The 21,296-nt window shown below is 41.5% G+C and overlaps 1 protein-coding gene across 1 annotated transcript; it reads right to left on the reverse strand.

Annotated features, from left to right (window-relative positions):
• Positions 1 to 464: 464 nt before the first annotated feature.
• Positions 465 to 10,886, reverse strand: OVCH2 (ovochymase 2). Its single transcript, XM_058806739.1, is given in 20 exon segments — positions 465 to 487; positions 925 to 962; positions 964 to 1,088; positions 2,002 to 2,095; positions 2,097 to 2,142; positions 3,135 to 3,303; positions 3,775 to 3,879; positions 3,881 to 3,984; positions 4,607 to 4,689; positions 5,075 to 5,175; positions 5,177 to 5,205; positions 5,946 to 6,039; positions 6,327 to 6,499; positions 6,926 to 7,044; positions 7,144 to 7,234; positions 8,792 to 8,811; positions 9,103 to 9,206; positions 9,208 to 9,269; positions 10,384 to 10,393; positions 10,833 to 10,886. Coding segments are annotated over 20 exon segments (1,644 nt in total).
• Between the last annotated feature and the right edge of the window lie 10,410 nt (positions 10,887 to 21,296).

Below are 21,296 nucleotides of genomic sequence, written 5' to 3' on the forward strand. Positions count from 1 at the left end.
AGTTACAAGTTAATGCATAGATTAATTAGGATAGCTATCAGTTCTTGTGTGCTCCCTTGGCCTGTAACACCTGTCTTTTCAAACACTTTTGTTTAAACACCAAACAATTTGTAAAACCAGAAACTGTCTTAAAAATATGCTGCAGTATTTTTCGAGTCTCCAGCACTACATTCAAGAACATGCTTGGCTCATGTGGCTCATTTTCCCTCTTTTCCTTTTGAAAATGGATTAACAGAGTGTCAGAAGGCTGCAGGTAACTCGTGACTGCTCCAACACACATGTGAAAAGCCAGAGTCTCAGTTCAGGTAAATCAGCAGTAAATTCCCCAGAGTAAGTATCAGCTACTCTGGGATCTGTTCATCAGTCCAAGAAACCTGCATGCTCCCACCAAATTTTGTTTTTAATGATATTTGTGCTTTGGGAATGTTTTACAATGGGATCCATCAGAGCTGTTCTTTTTGCAGTCACACAATGAAAATGAGGAGCTCTGAAAAAAACAGAATAAAACAGGGTAAACTCTGCAAAGACCATCAATGAAGACAGGCTATAAACTTGTCAAAGTGGACTCAGCTGCCACCACGTGTCAGTTCCTGCTCCTCTGCTTCCTCCCAACCCTGAGAAATGAAGCTGCAAAGCCACAGCAGGGAAAACATTCATCCACACATGAAATGCATTAGAGAGTGGGATAATAACAATAATACAACTGGAAGAAATATTATTTTCAGAAGTTACTGCTGATTTAAGTTTGTTTCTTTTTTGGGCATTCAGCTGGGGATATTTTAAACAGCCAAGATCTCAGGGAGTGCTGGACACCCAAATATAAAAATGACACCCTGGAAAAGACCTCAAATTAATCATCTAACAATAGCTAAAGGATTCATTTAATGGTTGTTTTTGTTGTTTTTTTTTTTTTTTCATACATACCACTACTATTAATATTCTTCTTGACCCAGTCAAAAAAAAACATTGGTGTATTCTCCTGGGTAGTTCTTCCTTCCACATGCCAAGCCCCAGCCAGTGATTCCATGGAGAGTGTAAAACCCCGAGTTGTCTCCTGAAGGACAAGCTAATGGGCCTCCACAATCACCCCGTGAAAAATGCCAATCACTTGTTTTTAAAATTTTTAAAGTTTAATAAAAACAAGAAAATGGTTATAAAAATAGCAATATAATTAGAGTAATAATAATTTGGACAATTTGGATTAGGACAATATGAGACAATAGAAACAAAGAGTTAGGGACAGGCCAGATACCTTTTTCTGGGCAAAATAAGCCCAGAAAAGGGACCCACATTAACAGAGGATTAACCCTTAACAGCAACAGCCTGCTGCATATTCATACACCTCATGCATGATGCATAAATTCCATTCAAACACAGGATTCTGTCTGGGCAGTGTCAGCTTCTGAATCCTGATGGCATCTTCAGGGCTGAGCAAAGCAGGAAGAAGTTCATTTCTTCTGATAAGGGAGCAATAAATTCTTTTTTCTTAAAGATTCAGGTGTCCTGTGGCTGCTATCTCAGTGCGAGTCCTCTCTTTAAAAAAATGTATCTTGCACAGAATAATTTCTATTTTAACATTTTGTTATAACCTAAAACTATATTTAACACACTACTTAAGATAATCAATACAGCATAACTGTCTAACATAACATCTATAATATTCATTTTAATATTTGCAAAAAGCCAGTCATAAAATACATATTTTTTACAACCCTGCACAAGGACAAAGGAACCTTGTCCTGAGCCACCATCACTCCTGCTGTTTTTAAAATCTCAGTTCAGCAAGGAGAGATCCCAGCTGCTAACGTGCTTGGGGTTTTCCATTTTTAAAAGACAAAGAAAGGTACAACCTTTGTTGAAGGGAAGTAACTCTTTTTGCAATATGGGTAATTAATATTTGACTGCTAAGGAGTCTTTCACTGTAAATCACCACAGCCTGTTTGCAAGAAAACAGTTTCGGGAGGTTTTACGCTTCCCTTTCTGGAACTCACCTGGCCCAGGGCTAACTTGGTCCTTGCCTTCCTGCAGAGGGAATCCTGCACAGATCATGCCCAGGGTCACTTTCCTGGGAAGGTTTATGTAATATGTCAGGCCCCAGGATGGGGACTTCCAGCTGCTGCAGTTTTTTCCCCTTTTCTCTGTCTTGAGTTAAAAGCCATCATCCAGTAGAGGCATGAATTAGTGGTTCCAGAAGGAAGCTTTACCCCTCTCCTTGTCAAATGGTCTCAATCTAAATTACCTGATTTCTCTCCTCCCACCCATATATCTATTTTGCAATAGATACAGCTGTGCTGTCCATTAGCCTGTACAAATGTGTTCTTTGGTTGCTGACATAGTTACAAAAGAAAAAAAAAATTCCTGGAAGCAAAAAATATCAATAATATTAACTTTTAGACAAAGTACCTGGAAAATTGTATCCGGAGTGGGAAACATACGTAAAATGAAATCTAACGTTCTACGGCAGATAGAGAAGGAATTCATGTTTCTTGAGAGAAACACAAGAAAATAAGAATCACATCCTCATATGTGTGTATTTATAAATACACACCTTTATATTACAAAGTAGTTTAAAATAATGCAGTATTAAAGACCAGCTCTAAATTTCCCCTGCAGTATATGAGAAGTAATTGCCTTGAGCTACAGGTTGAAAAATAAAGAAATTCAGTACTTTTTTTAATGAACTGAAAGCAGGATTAACATGCCATATCACTCCAACATCTGTTGTTCAAGCAGAAAAATATTTCTAGTGTAAGTGGGTTTCACTTTTTTCCCCTTATGGTTTTCTTCATTTCAGATTTCTTTCTCCCTCCTTTTTCGCCCTGTTGGTTTTTCCTGGAAAGTTTTTTTTGTTGTTGTTGTTGTTGTCTAGATCGGGATATGTGCAGCCATTTATTTCTGTTGAACAAATCTAAAATTTGAATGGACAGCCTGGCAACTGAGTATTTCCCTCCAAAGCCCATATTTCTGCTAGAGGATCTTCATAAAACTGAGCTAGAGAGTGAAAACTTTTTAACATGTCTGTTCTCCAAAAGCTAACATATAGACAAAAGGACTGTTCCAGCACAGAATGTGGTATTTAAAACACAGCCACAACATGCCCAAGCAGCAAAGACTGCATACCTGCTTCAGGTGACCCCACCCTGTGACCACACACATCCTCGAGGGCTCCAGCACCTCCTCCCTGGATGGGGGTGAATTCCAATTCACACAGGGGGTGAATTCCAAGAGCTCAGCCAGTTGCAGCAGGGCTGCAGTGTCAGAGTTAAAGTTTGAGTGTATAAAATTCTGCTTGATGGACCTTTTCTAGGAAACCAAAGACATTGACATTTTCTGAAAGACTTGGGAGTGTGAGGCTTTAAGTAACTTTGGTTTTATAAATTTCCAAGATGCCTTAAGAAGGGAACACATTTAAAAGCAGCTCCAGAAACCACCAGCTTTCTGATATTAACAAGTCAAGATTTTGCATCTGTGACATGGAACAGGGAACATGCAGAAAATTCTATCCAGCAAGGGTAGGAGGAGAGCCTTGGAAAAAACATTTATCCAGTGCGAGCCAAGTGGCAACTTGTGCCCTAATCTTTCTGTCTTGGTGACAGTGACCAGTGAGCACAGAGACAATGCACCTCTCATTCACATCCTCTGGAATTCTGAGCTCTGGAACTCAGTGAAGGCACAGATCTGTGCTGACAGGCACACAAAAGCTGTTGTGTAAATGCAGATTAGGATCAGGCTGCTGGATTGCTTCATCACGGGGGATTTGGGAATCGCATTTACATTAAAAACTATTTTGAAAAAGCGAGCAGCTGTGACAGCCCATCCTTGGGCAAGGACTGCTCCTCCACAGATGTGCTCATCTGCAGTTTGCACACTGGGCTGCAAATTGTAAAGTGTGCAAAGGCCACGAGGAGGGCACAGCTTCTTCACCTCCAGTTTTCCTCCTGAAGAGGAACCTGTGCTGATTTGAAGGCATTCCACAAGCATCCTCTGAAACAGAAAGCACTGATGTTCCAAGGAGTCTTTAGAGGTTGGGTTAACACTGGGAGAAGTAAAGAACATTCCAGTTAAGGGCAACCCCACAGTGTTTCAAGCTGCCTTTTTTACTAAATCTTCCAATTTCTCTCATTTAATAGGATCCAAATGTTTAGACCACCACGAGGAGATGATCCTAGCAAAAACAGAGCTTCACCAAGATGAAAGCTAGCATTTACCTTCAGAAGTTTTAGCCTCAAACCTACAATGAACAGGGACTCATCCAGTTTTCTATAGACTACTAGAGGGGGAAAGGGCAGCTCTAAAATGCTGATTGTTATTTTCAATTACTCTGTAGTCTTTGCAATTGTTTTCACCAAGGGAAGTAGGTATAAACTGACATAAAAGCTGAAATGTTATTGAATAGCTGTACATCACTTAGCAATCTGAGGGAAACAAGAAAAATTAGGTTCTGCTAAAGTCAAAGCATGTAAATGTCACTGTGCATATTTTTATTTCCTCAAAATATCTTCCTAAAAAAGTCTGGCCCAACTGCAACCATTAGGTATTTTGAGAATTTATAGTCCAAAAGGTACTCTCTATTCCCATGAAGGAAGCATAACTGAGGTTGTCTTACCTGTTATAACCTTTATTTCTTCTTTAGTAACATTCATATTTTCAAAATCTTAGTCTTTAGTTGAATTCAAAATATTTGAATCTAGCAAATGAGGGTGGTCAGTGTGTTAGCAGGATGTCTTGAGTAATATTTGTATTATAGAATAACTTTTATTTCCTTATTTATTTTTGTAGAAGAAGCAGATTTCTCTTGTAGGGATGTGTGCTATTACAGCATTAAAGTGCTATTTAAAATGTGCCACAAACACAACTTCCAGCTTTTAGCCAGATTCATTGTTTGTCTTCACCATTCATTAGGTCTTTGTTTAATACCTGAAGAGGTTCACAATCCTTTTTTTTTCACTGAAATAATTTGTTAGATGAGAATCTCCTAGAGCAAAATAATTCTGAATATCCAGTCCACTGAAGAGGCCTTTGTGCTGCCCCAAGGAGGCATTTTCCCAAGTTTCTATTTAGTTTTCTGTTCCCTGTTAGATGAACAAAGGAGACTGTAGCTCTGAATCCTGCAAAGGTCTCTGTCTCATCAGGGTGGAAGACAACCAGCATCACAGTGGAGGAAGCTTGGAGCACATGCTGGTAGGGCAAATCCACAAGACTCAACTAAAAATGAGGAAGCAAAGGCTCACTAAATAATTAACAGGTGCTTTTTAACCCTTCTCTCTTTCAACAGTGGGTGCACAATTTTTTCTGTGTATTCCAGACAGGAAGGTAAAAAGCAACCATGACCAAGAGATAGGCAGGCTGAGGCTGAAGGGCTGACCTGTTCCTGGCAGCCTGTTCAGAAGTTTCCTCATCAGAACAAGGAGTCTCTGGCATCATTTCACAACAGTCTGTTCCAGCACCCACAAACTTCCTTACAAATGAAACACCCCAGCTATCTGATTTTCCCTAATCTGAGCACCAGCTTCAAGCAAGTGCTGAGAACAGTTTTTTGGGATAGGATTTCCTCTCATTCACTATAAGCCAAGTGGGAAAAAAATTTAAAATTACATGAATAATGCTCTGGAGTGATGAACAGACTCTGAAAAGAAGATGTCTTGGGTGCTTTATGTGTGATCATTCCTATAGACCCAAATTACTGTGCTATGTATTTTCTTCACTGGAACCAATTCAGAACTGCATTTCACACAGAATTTAAACACTCAATTGTTCACTTCAATGTGGCTTTGCCTCTCTAAGCTGAGAAGAATTAGCAATACCTGCAAGCATTTTTCAAGGTACTGAAACTAGTACCATAATATTACCTCAGACTCTACAAGCAAGTTTACCTTGGTCAACAGGGCTAGTGAAAGTCATAAAATAAATAGAACATCCCCAAAATAAAAAATCAAAAGTCAAACCAATTTTCTCTTCTTTTCCCACATCTTCATACACAGTCATGGCATCATAGGACCAATCTTCACTCTCTTCTACTTCAAAAGGCTGGTATGTAAGCTTTAAATTTAAAAATGAAAGAGTGAACCTTGTTTTGAAAGTCATATGGAAAAAATTCAAAGATGTGCAGGGTCTTTAGGATTGTGAGTGATTCCTGCAAGGTTCGGACATTCAGACCTCTCACAGATGATACATAAATATTAAATTTTCTAGAAGAATCTGTCATGATGAAATTTAACCCAGGAAATCCTATTTTACCTTAACCTAAAGGACAAATCCAAACTTATCTGGGGTGGATAGTGATTCCTCTTTACTGCATCCAGCAGCATCATTCATGCTCATGTTGCTTGATCTTGCACATTATTTGGCTTAAACTTACCAGGAAGAATATCTGGTGTAAGAGCTTTGTAGGTAATGGAAAATCTAGTTCCATAATCCTCATCATTAGGAACAAATTTCAGCCTGATGCTATTGAAGCCAATCAAAAGAGGTAATGCAAGATCTCCTCCACAGAATTTCCCTGAAACATAACATTAGAGAATAATCACTGTTCAAAGCCTTCAGTTACTTGAGAAAACTTGCATGTACCATTTTTAATACTTAGCTATCAAATTTTAGGATTAAAGAGAAGTTTCCTATTCATCCTTCTACTTTCCTTATTAATCCGTTAACCCAGATAGATTCACACTATTAAAAATTGAAAATCATTGACACCAGAAATGTGATGCAGTTCCCTACCAGGCACTTTCCAGCCTCTTCTGCTCCCACACTCTTTTTCTTTTATTTCAGATCCTACATCTCAATGATAAAGCAAGTGAAACAATCAGCCACCACCTCACTGGGTGCCCTTGCTGTTGGAATAAGGAGTGCTCTGACAGGTTATAGAGCTCAAAGGTCTTTTCCAGCCTGGATGACTGCTTCAAAAAACAAGGGGACAAAAACTCACCCACAAGTCTGTCATCCTTTGAACAGACTGATAAAGAATCATAGTCACAGAAAAAGGGGGAGAAACAAAGCCATGTGTAATTCCCTTCTGGAATTACAAATAGAGTCCATACACACAATCTGGAATAAGAAATCAGTTCCCATTCATAAAAATGCAACCAAAACCTACACTTGCATGGGGAATATTCTCTGGGGGAAGACACTGTTTTTTCTGCTTACTGATGGTTTTGATAGAACTGTTCAGGCCTTCCAGGAAAATGTAATTCCCCTTCATTACTGCAGTGTTTTCCATCCTGAACACTACAAAACGCTGTGAGTTAAATCATAATGGAAGGAATTAGGTTTGACACATATGCAATCAGCTGTTCCACAAAAATCTCACACCTGAAGGATATTGTGAGACAGGGTTGCTGAGTTGCACTTTGTTTCTGCTGGCAGACTGATGCTGTGTTTTCTCCTTTCACTCTTTTATTTGGAATTCTGGTAAATCAGCTTTAAACCCCATCATCTGGGAGCAAGAATAAAGCCCTGCCAATGGACTCTCATTTCTTTTGTAAATGGCAGTGCTTATTTCTTACCTTAAAGAAACTCTTGGCAACATGAAGATTTCAGTAGAAATAATTTTCAGCGAGGAAAAATGGATACCCCAGAGCATAACAAAAGTGTTCATGGCAGCCCATGTGAAATAATGCCCTTGGTTATGTTACAGCAGGAGACTTTTGCAACAGTTCAATGTGCTGTAAAAAATTACTTTAATAAAGGAAGCAGAAGCTTTCCTCTTTGGTCAAGTGTCAGCAGAAACTCAACACCACAAAAATCATCTCCTCTTGCCCTTCCTTCTCCTTGCAAGGTAACCCAGTGAGAGCAGCATTTATCAACAACTCTGTAAACACAAACAAATTTAAGGAGTCAAGTACTTATTAGATTATTGCACCTGCAGCATCCTGAGAAGACCAACAAAAGCTGGTAAAAATGTTTTCAAAAAGGTTTCTTCCTTTATGAATTCCAGCTATTTTGGGGCGGGCTTTTTATGCTTTAACACAAATAAAAGATATTGGGGGAAAGTAATGTACTCTTCTGTGCAGCTGTTCACTTTCAGATCTAATGAAGGAGGGATAGGGAAGGGGGAGGAAAAAGAAGAATAAATTACTGCAGTTTCATATTCACAATTTACTTTTGTCCATGTGAAATGGCACTGAGGCAACACCCAGTGCTACAATAAATAAATAATCCCAGCCCTACAATAAACTAGGGCTTGGAATCAAAACAAATTTGCAAGTTCAGGGAATGCTGACATTGAAATAAACATTTCTGGAGTAGCCACTACCAGAAGGAACCATGCTTTGACAGGCCACCACTCAGTCTGAGCAGCACTTTTTCAGAAGCTAAACCCTTTTCATTTTTCTCTGACATTATGGGGGTTCCTTCTTTGAATCATCAATTGAAGATGGCTTCTAATAGGAAATTTTATTTTTCTCCTCCCATTTGCTTCTCTTCCCATTGACTAAACCTCGTAAATAACCCTCCCTCAGTTTTTCAATTCTCTGTTTAAGTTTTAACACAGTCTTCAAATCCCTTTGAGGAAATTAGCCCAAATTAGAAGAAAATGTCAATTCAGTTTCTCATAACTCTAAGTAAAGCTCACCCCTGCCATTTATATCTCCAGCTCCATGACTTTGGCAGTGGTGTCGGATGGTCACACACTGTTACTCACCACAGAGGGAATTCATGGCCTTTTGGGAAAAGCAAACAAAAGCACTTCTGAGCATGACTTGTCCCCATGTTGTTGTCAGATGAGTGATCCAACATGTTTTAGTTGAGAAAAATGGCAAGTGGCTTCAAAGAAGTGCATATGAATCTCTGATACTTTCAACTGGTGAATTTCCACTTAAAAAAAAAAAGTTCCAATAAACATGCTAACTGGCTAGCTGCATAAAAGGATCATTCTTAAAAAAAAAAAAAAAAAAAAAAAAGTCCAAGTAGGAGGTAAAGTGCATTTACAGTGCTCTCAATTTGGTTTTGACAGCTGCCTGTCAGTAACACTCCAAGGGACTGTGAAATGCTGCAGTGCTTTGACAGGAAATCATGTAAGTGCTGTATCCTGAGAAAAGATAAAATTAAATAAAATGCTCCAAGAGAGAGGATTTGCCACAAGCATTACTGCGGGGACTGCATTACCAGCACAGCAGCATGCTGAGGTCTGGGAACATTCCCAGGGATCCTCTGTTGTAATGTTTGTTCTTCTCATTCCCTCTCCAGCTGCAGGCACATCCCATCCCCAGGAGATGACACCAGCAAGGCTCCAGTCCAGCCCCCAGGCTTGCCTTGACACAAAAGGGGTCTCCCTAGAAAACAAGCCCAGCAAAATCCCAGGAGCCAGCCCTTGTACGGCTGAGGAAGCCTTAAAGAGCTTGTTGGGGTCTCTTTTGTGCCTTACTGAGAACCTGCAACACTGGGGACAGTGGGTTTTAAAAGACACACTCATTTTTGGGGTGTTCAGTCAGGATTGTCAAGAAGGGGAGAGACAGAATAATTTCCTCATGGGTTCATCTCTGATGTGCTTGAGCATGTAAAAAAGGAGTGAGGAACAATCACTTAATCTTTATCCCACTTTTTTTCCTTCCTGTAATCCAGTTCTTTCCAACATTAATTAATTTATCAAGTGTTCTTAAGTTAGAAAGCCCTAAGCATTATTGCACTGGGGTACATTGCAAAATTGCTCTCAGGAACCTGTCCTACAACCCATACAATAATTAAAAAGGAATCATGTCATTAAGTGCGTTGCCCCATAGGGGACTTTTGAAAGAATTCCTACATCCAAACCTCCCAGTTTAGAGTGAATTTGTTTACTTTGTTTACAGTGCCAGCTGTGGTTCTGTGGATCCTGCACAAGGGGGGAGTTTTCCTCTGCAGCTCCAGGGCTGCTGGAGATGGGCCTGGGCTCTCTCTGGCCATGCAGGGCAGCAGAAAGCTGCTCCTCTGGGAATGCAGGGGGCAAAGGCTGCTGGGGTGTCCCAAAGCTCAGACTGGATCCAGGTAGGAATGTCCCAAACCTCAGATTGTATCCAGGCAGGAATGTCCCAAAGCTCAGATTGGATCCAGGTAGGAATGCTTGGCTCCTCCCCTGGGTGGAGCAGCTCCCCATGGGATGGTGGAATTGGATCAGCCATGCAGGGACACTCAGTGGCCATGGACAGCAGAGATCTCCTGGAGGGAGGGTTGGCTGTGGGAGAGATAAAGAAAAAACTTCCCCATGAACAGCAGAGAACTGCCCCACCTCGGACAGGTGGGAATAGAATACACACCCCTGTTTCCAGCCTAACACACCAAATTTAATAGAGCATGGTTCTTCCACACGCCGTCACTGAAGTCTTTGCTGTAAAATACTGAAACCTCTCTGGAACTTTTTTTTTTTGAGGCAAAATGAATTTACCACGGCATGCTTTGCTAGCAACTTACCCAGGCAGATCTACACATGGAAATAGAGCTCACATGGAGTGAATATCAGTTGCTATTTACCCCAACAATTTCTACAGCTTTTTGAGGAGGCAAAACTTTATACTTCCTGCAAACTTTATACTTAGCCAATATTACAGACCTGAGAAACGCACAAGTTTATAATGTTGTTGGCAGCATGCTCAGTGTTTTATTTTTTGGCCAAAGGCTTCCCAATAACTACCCCCCCAATCCGCTATCAGTGACCACCACAACAATCATTTATGTATTTATGCAATTCTAGTTTTTCATTTTTCCCCTGCCAGTCAAAGGATAACAAACCCCAGCTTTTATTCTGAATATGCAGTTTTATAAGAATTGAATATAAACCCTGTCCTAGAAACTTTGAATTGCAGTTGCTTTGGTTTTTTTTCTGGCATAGATGCAGAAATTATTGAGTGGAGTTTTCCTACTAGTCCTGAGGTAATCTCCATTTCTGCCACTTCTGAAACCCGTATGACCAACATGATTCCAGCACTAATCAAAAACTTTTTAAAGCTGCTTTTCTTCTGGGATTCATTTGTATTTTACAGGGACAAAACAAACCCTCCAGACCCCTAAACCAGTTCCATGTACAGCAGAGCTCTGAGCTCACCCACCATAACAGGAGGGCATAAAAACAAGAATAAACAATCCCTCTGGTTATGAGTGATGATACACGAGCCACTGATGTGGAATAGAAGATGGAGAAACAATGGGCAGATGGAAAAACAATCCAAATTGTATACTTTCTCACAAAACTCCTAAGTTTACAGTTCAGTCACAAGAAACAATCAAAGTGCTCATTGGAATAGGCAGTTGCAGGTTTCTCTATTTATCCTTCTTTCTTGGTTTCTTTGTCAATGACCTTGGTAGGAAATTCTTTTGGAGTAAACATGAATCCTCTTATCAAACTTCTCTCTGGCTCACAGCAGTCACTGTAAAACCTCCTCCACAATTCCCCTTTTTTTTGTATTTTAGCCACAAACACAACTGCAAAGGACTTTGCAGGGCCCTTGCCAAAATCCAAGCAGACAGGGGAGACACAAAACGATGAAGACAACCAGCAGCAAAATTACCAACCCAGCTTCCAACAGACCACAGGCCAAGGTCAAATCCACCACAGCACCACTGATCTCCTTTGCTCTGAATCCCAATGCAGAGCTGGCTCTGTGTCCCAAAGCTTTGTAGCGAGAAAAACAAAGCCATGGAATCACTAACTGTCCCAAACTGTTTTAGCAGGCAGAGCCTGTTCCTGCTGACCCCAAAATGATGGCATTAATCAATGTTAGTCGGCCTGGGCTGCCCCTGCTTTTGCTGTGCACTGGGAGAATGAAATGCTCGTAAACCAAAGTGTGCTCAGTGCTGTAGAAATCAGTAGAAAAAACCAAAATTTAAATGGGATTGGTTTTTTGGGGTTTGCTTTTTTTTTTTTTTTGTGCTTTGGTTTTTTTAAATACAATGAGCTGTGCTTTCGAGGGTCACATCCTAACAGTTTGCTAGGTCACTACAGGAAAACTGGAAAATCTCTAAGCTCAATAAAATTCATGGTGTCATATTCTAAACAAGATATAATGTCTTGAAATATGAAACTTCGTAAATCTTATAATTCATGTACTATTCTTCTGGATCCAATTGTTCTTAACTGAAAACAGATTAGTTTTAACATGAAATTAATGCATTTATATTTGGATAGTTGAGCAGGAATTTTGATTTTCCAACAAACTTATTTTTCAGCAGTTTTAATCTATTATAATTCCAATTACTCCAAGTTTGCTGTAACAACAACAACAAAAAAATCAAATCTAATTCTCAAGGTAAGACCATTATTGCCTGCCTTTTCCCCAAAAGCTTATGAAAGATCCTGAATGGCACCAGCAAAACACTCACCTCAGTTTTATTATGCTTTAAAAGCCACCATCTACCCTCACATTGAGGGAGGGGAGCTTGGCATTCACCTTTTTTAATCAGAACCTTCATGTTACTTCAAAGACCAATAAGTTGAAAAGCTGAGGGAATTAGGGATTCTCAGTTCTTAAAATCACAACATTAAGTACCTCTGCAATTCCCAGCCATGTTTTTTCTCTCTCCCTCTGTGCAAATAAAGTCACATATCAAAGCCAAACCATGCTACACCTTCACTTGGGATTCGTGGGTTTGGGATTCATGTACTTTTTTTGGACCATCAGAGATCACTGATAAATATACCTGACTAGCAAAAGACAAACTACAAGATTTCAGTTCAGTATTCCCACGTGAATCCTAGTTAATCTGGTCTTCTAGTTTAGGATTATAGCTAGTTTGGGGTAAAAACTGCAAAAAAAGACCTACAAACAAAAAGTTTGCAATGCTCGCTGTGCTATCAATTCATTTTCCAGAAAAAAATCATATCCACAATTTTTCAGTCACCCAACCAAGCCTTTTTTGGGGAGCAGATTGTTTGTCTGAAAATTTAGAAAATAAGTATTTATAAAAAGGTCAGAGACAAAAGCTAAAAGCCAGTATAATTTTGAACCTATGTGATTCCATCTATTAATAAAAACAGTGCTGACAGGTGCCTGTTTCTCTACCAAAGACAAACTGACAGCCAAAAACCACCAGGCAAATCCCTCCCAAGTGATCCAAAACGTCTGATGAGGGTCCTGGCAGTGCTTGCTGATCCCTGATGGCTTTAAAGCACACCAAAATTAGGCTGCTACCAAGAGGGCATTCTGCTCATTCTCCTCATGCCACGCTCAGCCCTGGCCAGGCTCTGTGGAGACCCGAGCTGGTTTTATGGAGCTGGATTTGCTCTTGCAGCTGGATTGGTTTCTTGACCAAAGCTTTTTACCAAAAATTGAATGCCAGTGCCGATGCCAAGGAATGAATACATGCCCTAGACAGAACCCAGCCTGTTCCTTCCACATGTAGCGCCCCCAGTCACAATTTAAAGCATCAAAACCCATCATGAAATTCAGCTGGGCTGTTCTAGACACAGCCCTGTCCTCAGAGCAGATCCAGAATTTCCAGTTCTGCTCCAAGCTTGTGCTCCAAGCTCCTGCTCCTGGTGAATGAGTCTCAGCCAAGTATCCTGAAATGTTGAGGTACCACCCTATCACACTCCAGGCATGATGAAATCCCCGTTTTCCCCAGGGCTGAAGATCCCCAAAGGGCAGAGTAGCTTTGTAGGCTTTCAGCAGCACAGCAGGAGTTAAAAGTCACCCAGTAGCTCTGGGGTTTGAAGAGGAAAAGTTGCTGCCAGCCCTGCACAGCTTGGGTGTGCTCTACATCCTCCCAAGTGTGAGTGAGCCCCACAGCTCAGGCTGCCCTGGATGCAGAGGGGAGGCACTGAAAACTTCCTCCCTCACTGTTCCCATCTCTGCCACCCCAAACTGAAAAGGATGAGGGTTCTTGCCTCAGAGAGACCCTGAGTGGTGTTTTATTGCCTCCAATCAGCTCCAGCAAGGACTCGGAGTAGTAAAGCTGAAGGGTTGGATCTTGATAATGTTTTGACTTCACTCTCCTAAATTCTCCAGCTGGCCCATCAGGGCACAGAACAAAGTGCACAATGGCAAGAATGCTCAAAGGAGAGCTTGTGGCAAGAAGAACCCACAGAAACCCCTCCAGAACATTTGTTCTTTAATTCAGGATTTTGGATATGCGTCAAGATCTATTTGAGTCTCCTGGGCAATAAAAAAGGACCACAATTTTAACACAAAATGCATTTTTACGTCCTGCAATGCTCGATAGTTGACGTACCAGCCAAAGTCACTGGTGACCAGGAATTAAAAGAAACAGCAGCTTCTGGCCTTTTCCCACTTTTCACTGCAGCTGCATTTTTCCATTTTCCAGCAAATGAGAATTACAGATACAGGCTCAGTTACTTACACCTGTGATGAGCAATTTTCCTTTTTGCAGCTAAGTCTCCTCCCAGACAGAATTTTTACCTTTCAAAGCAAACAAGACCAAAACCAAACAAGGCCAACAAATGCAGAACTACTGCAGGCTATGGAGAGCACAATGCATTGATATCAGCCAAAGCTTCCCTTGGGTGGAGCCCAGCCTTACACTGATTAATTAGGAAAGGACAAATGAAGGAAGAGAGAGGGAACAAAATTGTGCTTAGCTTAAGTATTTGCCCTGAATGTCTCAAAATGCTTTGTAAGGAGAGATCAATACTAATGCTTTTCAGCTAATATTTGGCATATGGATTAAACAAATCAGCAGCAGTCAGAAGCAGGTTGGTCACTTAACTCCCAGCTTAGTCCCCTTGGGAATGTTTTGTGAAATGCAAAACTCTAAACAGCACAGTGGCAGCTGCTCAAGGTAAATAGAAACAAAAAAAAAAAAAAAAATCCAGTGCATCACCTGATTTTTGGAGAGCACAGTGGATACATTTCAATGCTTTTAACATGGGTAAAGATTTACAGTATGACAGAATATGCTCAAAATACAGAAATACGCCATCTCAGGCAGGCAGCAGTGAGATGAATCCTTGCAGATTTTTTCAGAAACATACTAAAATAAAATAAAATATATAAAATAAAAATGAAAAAATAGGAAATAAAAAAAAAAAAAAAATAAAATAAAAAAAGTATTACATCAGCCTGGCTATGCTGTCAGTTGTGTCCGCACTTCACATCAGATCAAGACCAGGAGGTGAAAGGAGAGAACTGCAGGTGGCTCCAGGTATCCCTGCCCAGCCTGGTTCACATCTCCCTGCCTTGCTGGGAGATAGTACTGAGCCCAAAGAGTAGAAAGAGATGGATGATCTGTCAAACAAGCTTTAAAGTCCATGAGAAGGAAGTCCAGGAGTAATCCATGTATTTGCTGCTGATCAGCCAAGCGAGAGCAGCTTCCCCTTTTACAGGATTCTGTTTTGCTCTATTCCATGCTGGGTCTCCATGGCTAAACCACTCATTTTCAATCACACAATCAAATGCAACCAAGAGCAGGTTCACAGCCCTCAGCTGCTGGGAGATGAAGCCAGAAAGGAGGAAAGAACAAAGTCAAGAAGTATAATGCTCATAAAGTTATTTATGTTGTGCCAAAACTGTGGAAAGGTGGATTTAAAACTCTTCAAATTTGGGGTATTTTCAGGCTGAAATCTAGGGAGTGGGTTGGGATTGTAAAAGACTTCCAGATACACAGTTCCCAGTTTTAAACATGGAGATGGAGACACAGAACAAGAGAGACAGAGGGGGGAACGGCAAAAAAGTTAAAATCAGAACTTTGTCTCCTGCTCCTGATGCTCCCAGGGTGATGTGAGACTGTGGGAAGCACAAGGAGCAAGCCATTCCAGAGAGATGGGGAAAGCCAGGCCAGACAGGATAAATGAGCAAGGATGGGCTATTTCCTCATTTCCAATTAAAATACAGGCAGCAGCAGGATCTCCTGCGCTGACATGTGTCCTGCTGGTGGGATACACCCTCAGTAACCAGCACTGGGAAAGGCAGGAGCCCTGTTCTGTCCCAGCTCTGCCATCAGATGGCAGAACAGCACCGAGGTGGGTGGATTAACTTCCCATGGTCTGCTTCAGTAACAGCCTGCTGTAAAAATCAACATAAAAATTGATCGTTTCCCATTAAAATAAATATTTTTGATAAAAATGTATCATTTCCCTTGGCACTGCAAGGCAAAACTCATTCAAACACAGTGAGATGTTTAAAGCCATGTCAGGAGGTTTGGTTCACCCTCCTTTCAAGGCTCTGTAGAAATTCATTTCAGCCTGGTTTTCGTGGTTGCAGAGAAAGCTCAAGGAAAGCTGAGGCACCTGCAAAGTTCTCTGACCATAATGAGGAGCCACATGAGGCACATCAGTGATACACAGCCAGCACACATCTGGCTGCAGGGGTTTTGGTTTTGCCTGGTTTTGCCCATTTTGTGGCCATTCTCAATGAGGTGAGGGTACGAGGGGCAGGAATTTCAAACCCTTTCTGTCCCACAGCAAACCTGAGCAGGATTCACCCTTGTGGAATGCACTGACACAAAGTCATCTGGGTTTAAGCTGACTTAGAATTGTCTAGCTGGATCCATATTCCTATTTTTTCATTTTCATCACCAGACTCCTGATCATAAGCAGCTTCTGCCACAGGAGACTTGTGGCTCAGGTATTACCAGCAATGAAACTCTGTTTTTTTCCTTTAGGGAACAGACTTTGTGCTGCAGTAAATGCCACAGCAGGACGAGCAAGGGGAAGTAGAAAATGTTGGTCTTGAAGCCAAGGGGATTCCCTGTCTCTGCAACCGTCGGTGTAGCTGTAAATAATGAGGAGGAAATGAGAACTCTGCCTTAAAAATATTCAGTACTTTGAATGTGCAAGCATGACTGAAAAAAGAATTGGGAAGGGAAGAGGCAAAAAGCAATAGCAAAAATGCTGAATAGTGGAGCTACAAAAAAACCCTGAAACACCCTTGGATTGTCTGTAAGAAATGTGATCATGCAAGCTGTGAAGCAGAGTCGTGGATGTGCAGCCATCCCAGCACACGCCTGCCTTGGAAGGGATGAATTTCAGCTGTCTCAGCAATATTTGGCAAAGCTGGGAGAGCTTTAGGGTGCAGGTTCCTCCTGTCAGGCCTGCAGGGACAGGGCAGAGCCAGGCCCCTGCTGCACGTTGCAACAAAACCACCACAGAAGAGTCTTAAAAGCTTAAAGAAGATGAAGCCAAAGGAGTTCCAGGGTGAAACTGCAGTGGGTGGAAAAGTGAACTGTGCCACTGCTTGAGTCTCTTGAGCAATCCAGCCAAGAGCTGCAGGCCTCTGAGGAGCGTCACAGAGCACCACAGAAACCACACCGTGCTCAGAGACAGGAAGGCTTTGGCCTCTCACCAGCAGATGTGAGGCATTCACACCATCAGCAGCAGCTGAAACCATCAGATTCTTTGCAATGGATTCCTCCCAAGGCAGGCAGGTGAGCTCCAATGCCAGCCCTCTTTCTTGGGGACACCCATTCCTGCCAGAGCGGCACAGGGAGATTTGGCCACCACGTTTATTCCTGGCCCAAAAACACCAAGGTGAGTTCCACCAAGGCAGGCACGGTGTTCAGGTAAACTGGACAAGCTTTGCTCTCAGTTTGGTGTCAACAGGAGACAGAATCGCACCACTACAAATTCTGCGCAAGCTCAAGACTTTGTGGCCATGGGGGTGGTGAACTGCCCTGTGCTGATGGTGCAAGAGCTTTGGCCAGTTCTGAAAAAAATCAAAAAGCCCCAAAAAAACAGCCACACAACAAAGTAGACAGCAAATACTAACTCCCTGCAGAAAAAACAGCTGAAACACACTGAACAGCAGCGTTTCTTTCACAACTTTGTGCACAATGCAACCCTTTTTATGCAGGAAAGTGCCATGTCAAGCCCTCAGAACTGCAGCTCACAAATAGTGCAGAATTTTGTGCCACTCTGTGCTGGTTTATATTGAATTAGCACACACCACTTTCTGCCCTGTTCCTTGCCCTAATGTAATATGTATGGGGTTCCATCACTAATTCATGGTTTAGGAACTCTCTACTTTCTCTAGAGCAAGGGTCAGGGGTAAACTGTAGTTTTTGGTATCTTTTCATGCAAAAAAACCAAACAAACAAGCAACCAAACCAAACCAAAAGCCTCAGCACAGAAAGCTTGAGTTGGTACATTTGTGTCTGGGCAGGTGGATGAGTGGAAATGGGGTAGGATAGAAAAACAGCACAGCAAACTTCAGTGAGGCACATCCTTTCCTCCAGAGTAATCTACCACAGGAAAAAAAAAAAAAAAAAGAAAAAAAAAATTCAAATTTTCACACTCCAATATTTCTACCTGCAATGCTAGATGTTCTCTGTGGGCTTAGCAGGGTCTTTGGCAGCAGGAGAGCCAAGCCAAACATTCCTGCAGCTTCAGAGCCCCTCTGAGCCTGCAGGAAAAGGATGCTGAGCTCAGAACTGTGAGGAGTTAATCTCCAATATTGCCACTGTGACAGCAGGAGAGAGGAGGCAGGAAAGGAGTGGTTACTGCCTAGGTGTGCTCGGTGTGAGTCACTTTTCAAACAGCAGAGTCAGTCACAGGCTGCAGGGCCCCAGAGCCCTGCCACAGGCCGGGATTCACCACTGAGCTCAGGAAGATTCTGGTTGCAGCCTGATTTTCTGAGCTTTTGTCACTTGTGTGCTGCGTCCAGGCAAGGTTCTCCTGCCCTGATTGAGTTAAACATAAAATTGACACACACAGAGCAACTGTCTGGACTTAATGAAAGTGGATAAACCTCGACTAAAGAATTTGGGTTTTAACTTTTAGCTAATTTAACTTTAGCTTAAAACTTCTCAAACTTGAAACTTTATTTTTTTTTCATTATACTCATTTGTTCCTCGCTCTGAAATCCCCCATACAAGATTCTGTTATTAAAGTGATACAATTAAATAAGCAAAACTAGGATTTTGCATCACTTAGTGGTGCATGAGTGGCCGCTGCAAAGGTTAGAATAGCAGAAAGGCTGAAATAATTAAAAACAAGAAAGACAAACAAACAAAAAAAATCAGTTCAGAACCCCTGAGATGCCACTCTTCTGTTGCGTGTTTTACGGATATTTTTGGCCATCTGGACACTCAAAAACTTCAGTAAGTACAACTGCAGCTGAGGTGCTACAGAGGAGTTACACAGGAGTTTGAGAAGTCCAGCTGAGGCTCAATGATCTTGACTTCTTGGCCAGGGCAATGAGACCAGAGGAAGCTCCATTTTGCCATAATTTGATTGCTGTGGGCACTCAGACATTCCAGCAAGCTCTGCAGACTTCACTCGTGCAAAGTTCTCTCCTATAGTGAACTTATGAGCAAAAAGTGCAGCTTTTGGAATTAAAGCCTAAATTAAATCATCTGCTGCTGTGTAGCTTTAATTGGCCAGCCTCAAATGGCAGCTGAGCTGGGTGGTTTGCCTGTTTAGACACCTTTTTTTCCTTTCAGGAAACTTCCCTTTAACCAGAACGCTCCTCATACCCAACAAAATGTGGAATGTAGCAGTTCACAAGGGTGAAAGAAAGGTTTGGATGGAGAGGGAGCTCAGGGATGATCCCACTCCACCAATTTGCTCAAAGGTCCATCCAGCCCGGCCTTGAGTCAGTGGCAGGAGTTGGTTTTGCCATTCAAATTCCCCTTGGCACAACATGTGTTCCCACAGGAGATCCCCTTTACTGCTTCCCTCACGCTAATAATAATAATAATAATAATAATAATAATAATAATAATAATAATAATAATAATAATAATTCAGTTTCCAGGAGCAGCTACCACCAGCAGAGCTCCCTGCCCATCACTGCTCACCCAAAGCTCTGCCCACCGTGGGGACACCTCCTCTTTTGGCTCATCCTCCCCGTGCCAGTGAGTTGTCACTCCAAAAAAAACCACACCACAGCAACAGCATCTGCAATACTCCTGTGAACAGGGTACCAGCACATTCCCTCGACCGCTGCTTAGCTCTGCATTCCAGCTGGCTTTAAAAATTAACTCTAGAGCAGAGCTGTGGGAAAAGGGAAACTAAAAGACTTTTTTGTGCCCTCCAATGTGTGCAGTTACAAGGTCCCAGGCTGTTTTCATTAACTGGCAGGAGGAGAGTGCCTGTCGTGCAATGCAACTGAAGCTACTCCTGTACTTTCACCTCTCCATTTCTTGCTACCTGCTCAAGCATGGGCAAAAAGCACTTTCAAGCTCTGACATTGCCTCTCTCAGCAAAATCACTTTCCAATTTTCCAAGCTTTCAGCCCCAACAGGAAAGAAACTACAGCGCACACCTCTTACTGGAGCCACAAAAATAGCTCTTATGGCGTAGTTTTTCACACTCTTTGCTAATCCTTTCTATTCACAACTCAATTGCCCTGGAGCAGAACTTATTGACAACTCATGCTGTTAGTAACTAAAGCAGACCAGGGCTGTAAGGCTCCAAAGTGCATTCAGTCCACCTGGTAAGGGTGAAATGGAGATGAAAAACCTTCCAGCTTCTTGGAGCAGTGCAAATCCTCTTGTTCACCTTGCACTGCTTGTGCTTTAAAGGTGAAATTTAGAAATTTAAGCTTTTGCTACAAAGATGGCCATTGGAAACACTCATACATTTGTGTATGTGTGTATATATATATATATATATATATATATATATGTATGTATGCGTGTACACATATATGCTTGTGGAACTTACACCCAGAAAAGAGCAAATGATGTAATTTAGAGGGGATGGTTTTTATCTGGAAGTTGGCACTAGCATTTTAATCTGCTATTTAACAATGAGTTAGAAAATATTTAATTTTATTACAGGCTAAATATCACAATGTATCATGTAGTCTGCAAACTGTTAAACTTCAATGAGTGTGAAAATTATTGCCTGTATAGATTGTTTTCTCACGTACTTTTAAAGCACAACACTGGTAGCAGGCAGCACTTACAAACAGCCCCCTGAGGCAAAACTCTGCTTAAGAAGTTAATTACCAGGTGAGACTGACCTGGGCTCTGCTTCTCAGTTCCCAACAAACAACTGTTCTTCAGTCGTTCTTCTCCAAGAAAAAAGAAGTGAAAGCACAGCAGTGTCAGAAAATCTGCTCTGATGATGCTACAGTCTGAGTGCATATCAAGGGTAATTGCATGTCACTTCCTTAGAATAGTGAATATTGCTTTTCTAGTAAGCTTAATAAATGCTCAAAGCTTAATAAACAGCTCCAAATGTTAGTGCACTGAAATCCAAGCAGAGCCTAACAACCCACATCACGTGTATTCAAATTATTTTAGCCCAAAGACATCCCAGACAGTGGCCAGGAGTCTGTTGTTCAAAACCTGCAATACAATCAAATTTCACTCACAGCCTTTGTGCTTTTTATCTTCCCCCAGATAGTTAATTTTGGCAGAAGAGAATTCAACAGCCTGAGACATCACCCCACAGCAATTTTACATTTAACTAAAACCAATTCCTGCAGGAG

The sequence above is a fragment of the Ammospiza caudacuta genome, chromosome 6, assembly GCF_027887145.1.
Source record: "Ammospiza caudacuta isolate bAmmCau1 chromosome 6, bAmmCau1.pri, whole genome shotgun sequence".
Taxonomy (NCBI): Eukaryota; Metazoa; Chordata; class Aves; order Passeriformes; family Passerellidae; genus Ammospiza; species Ammospiza caudacuta.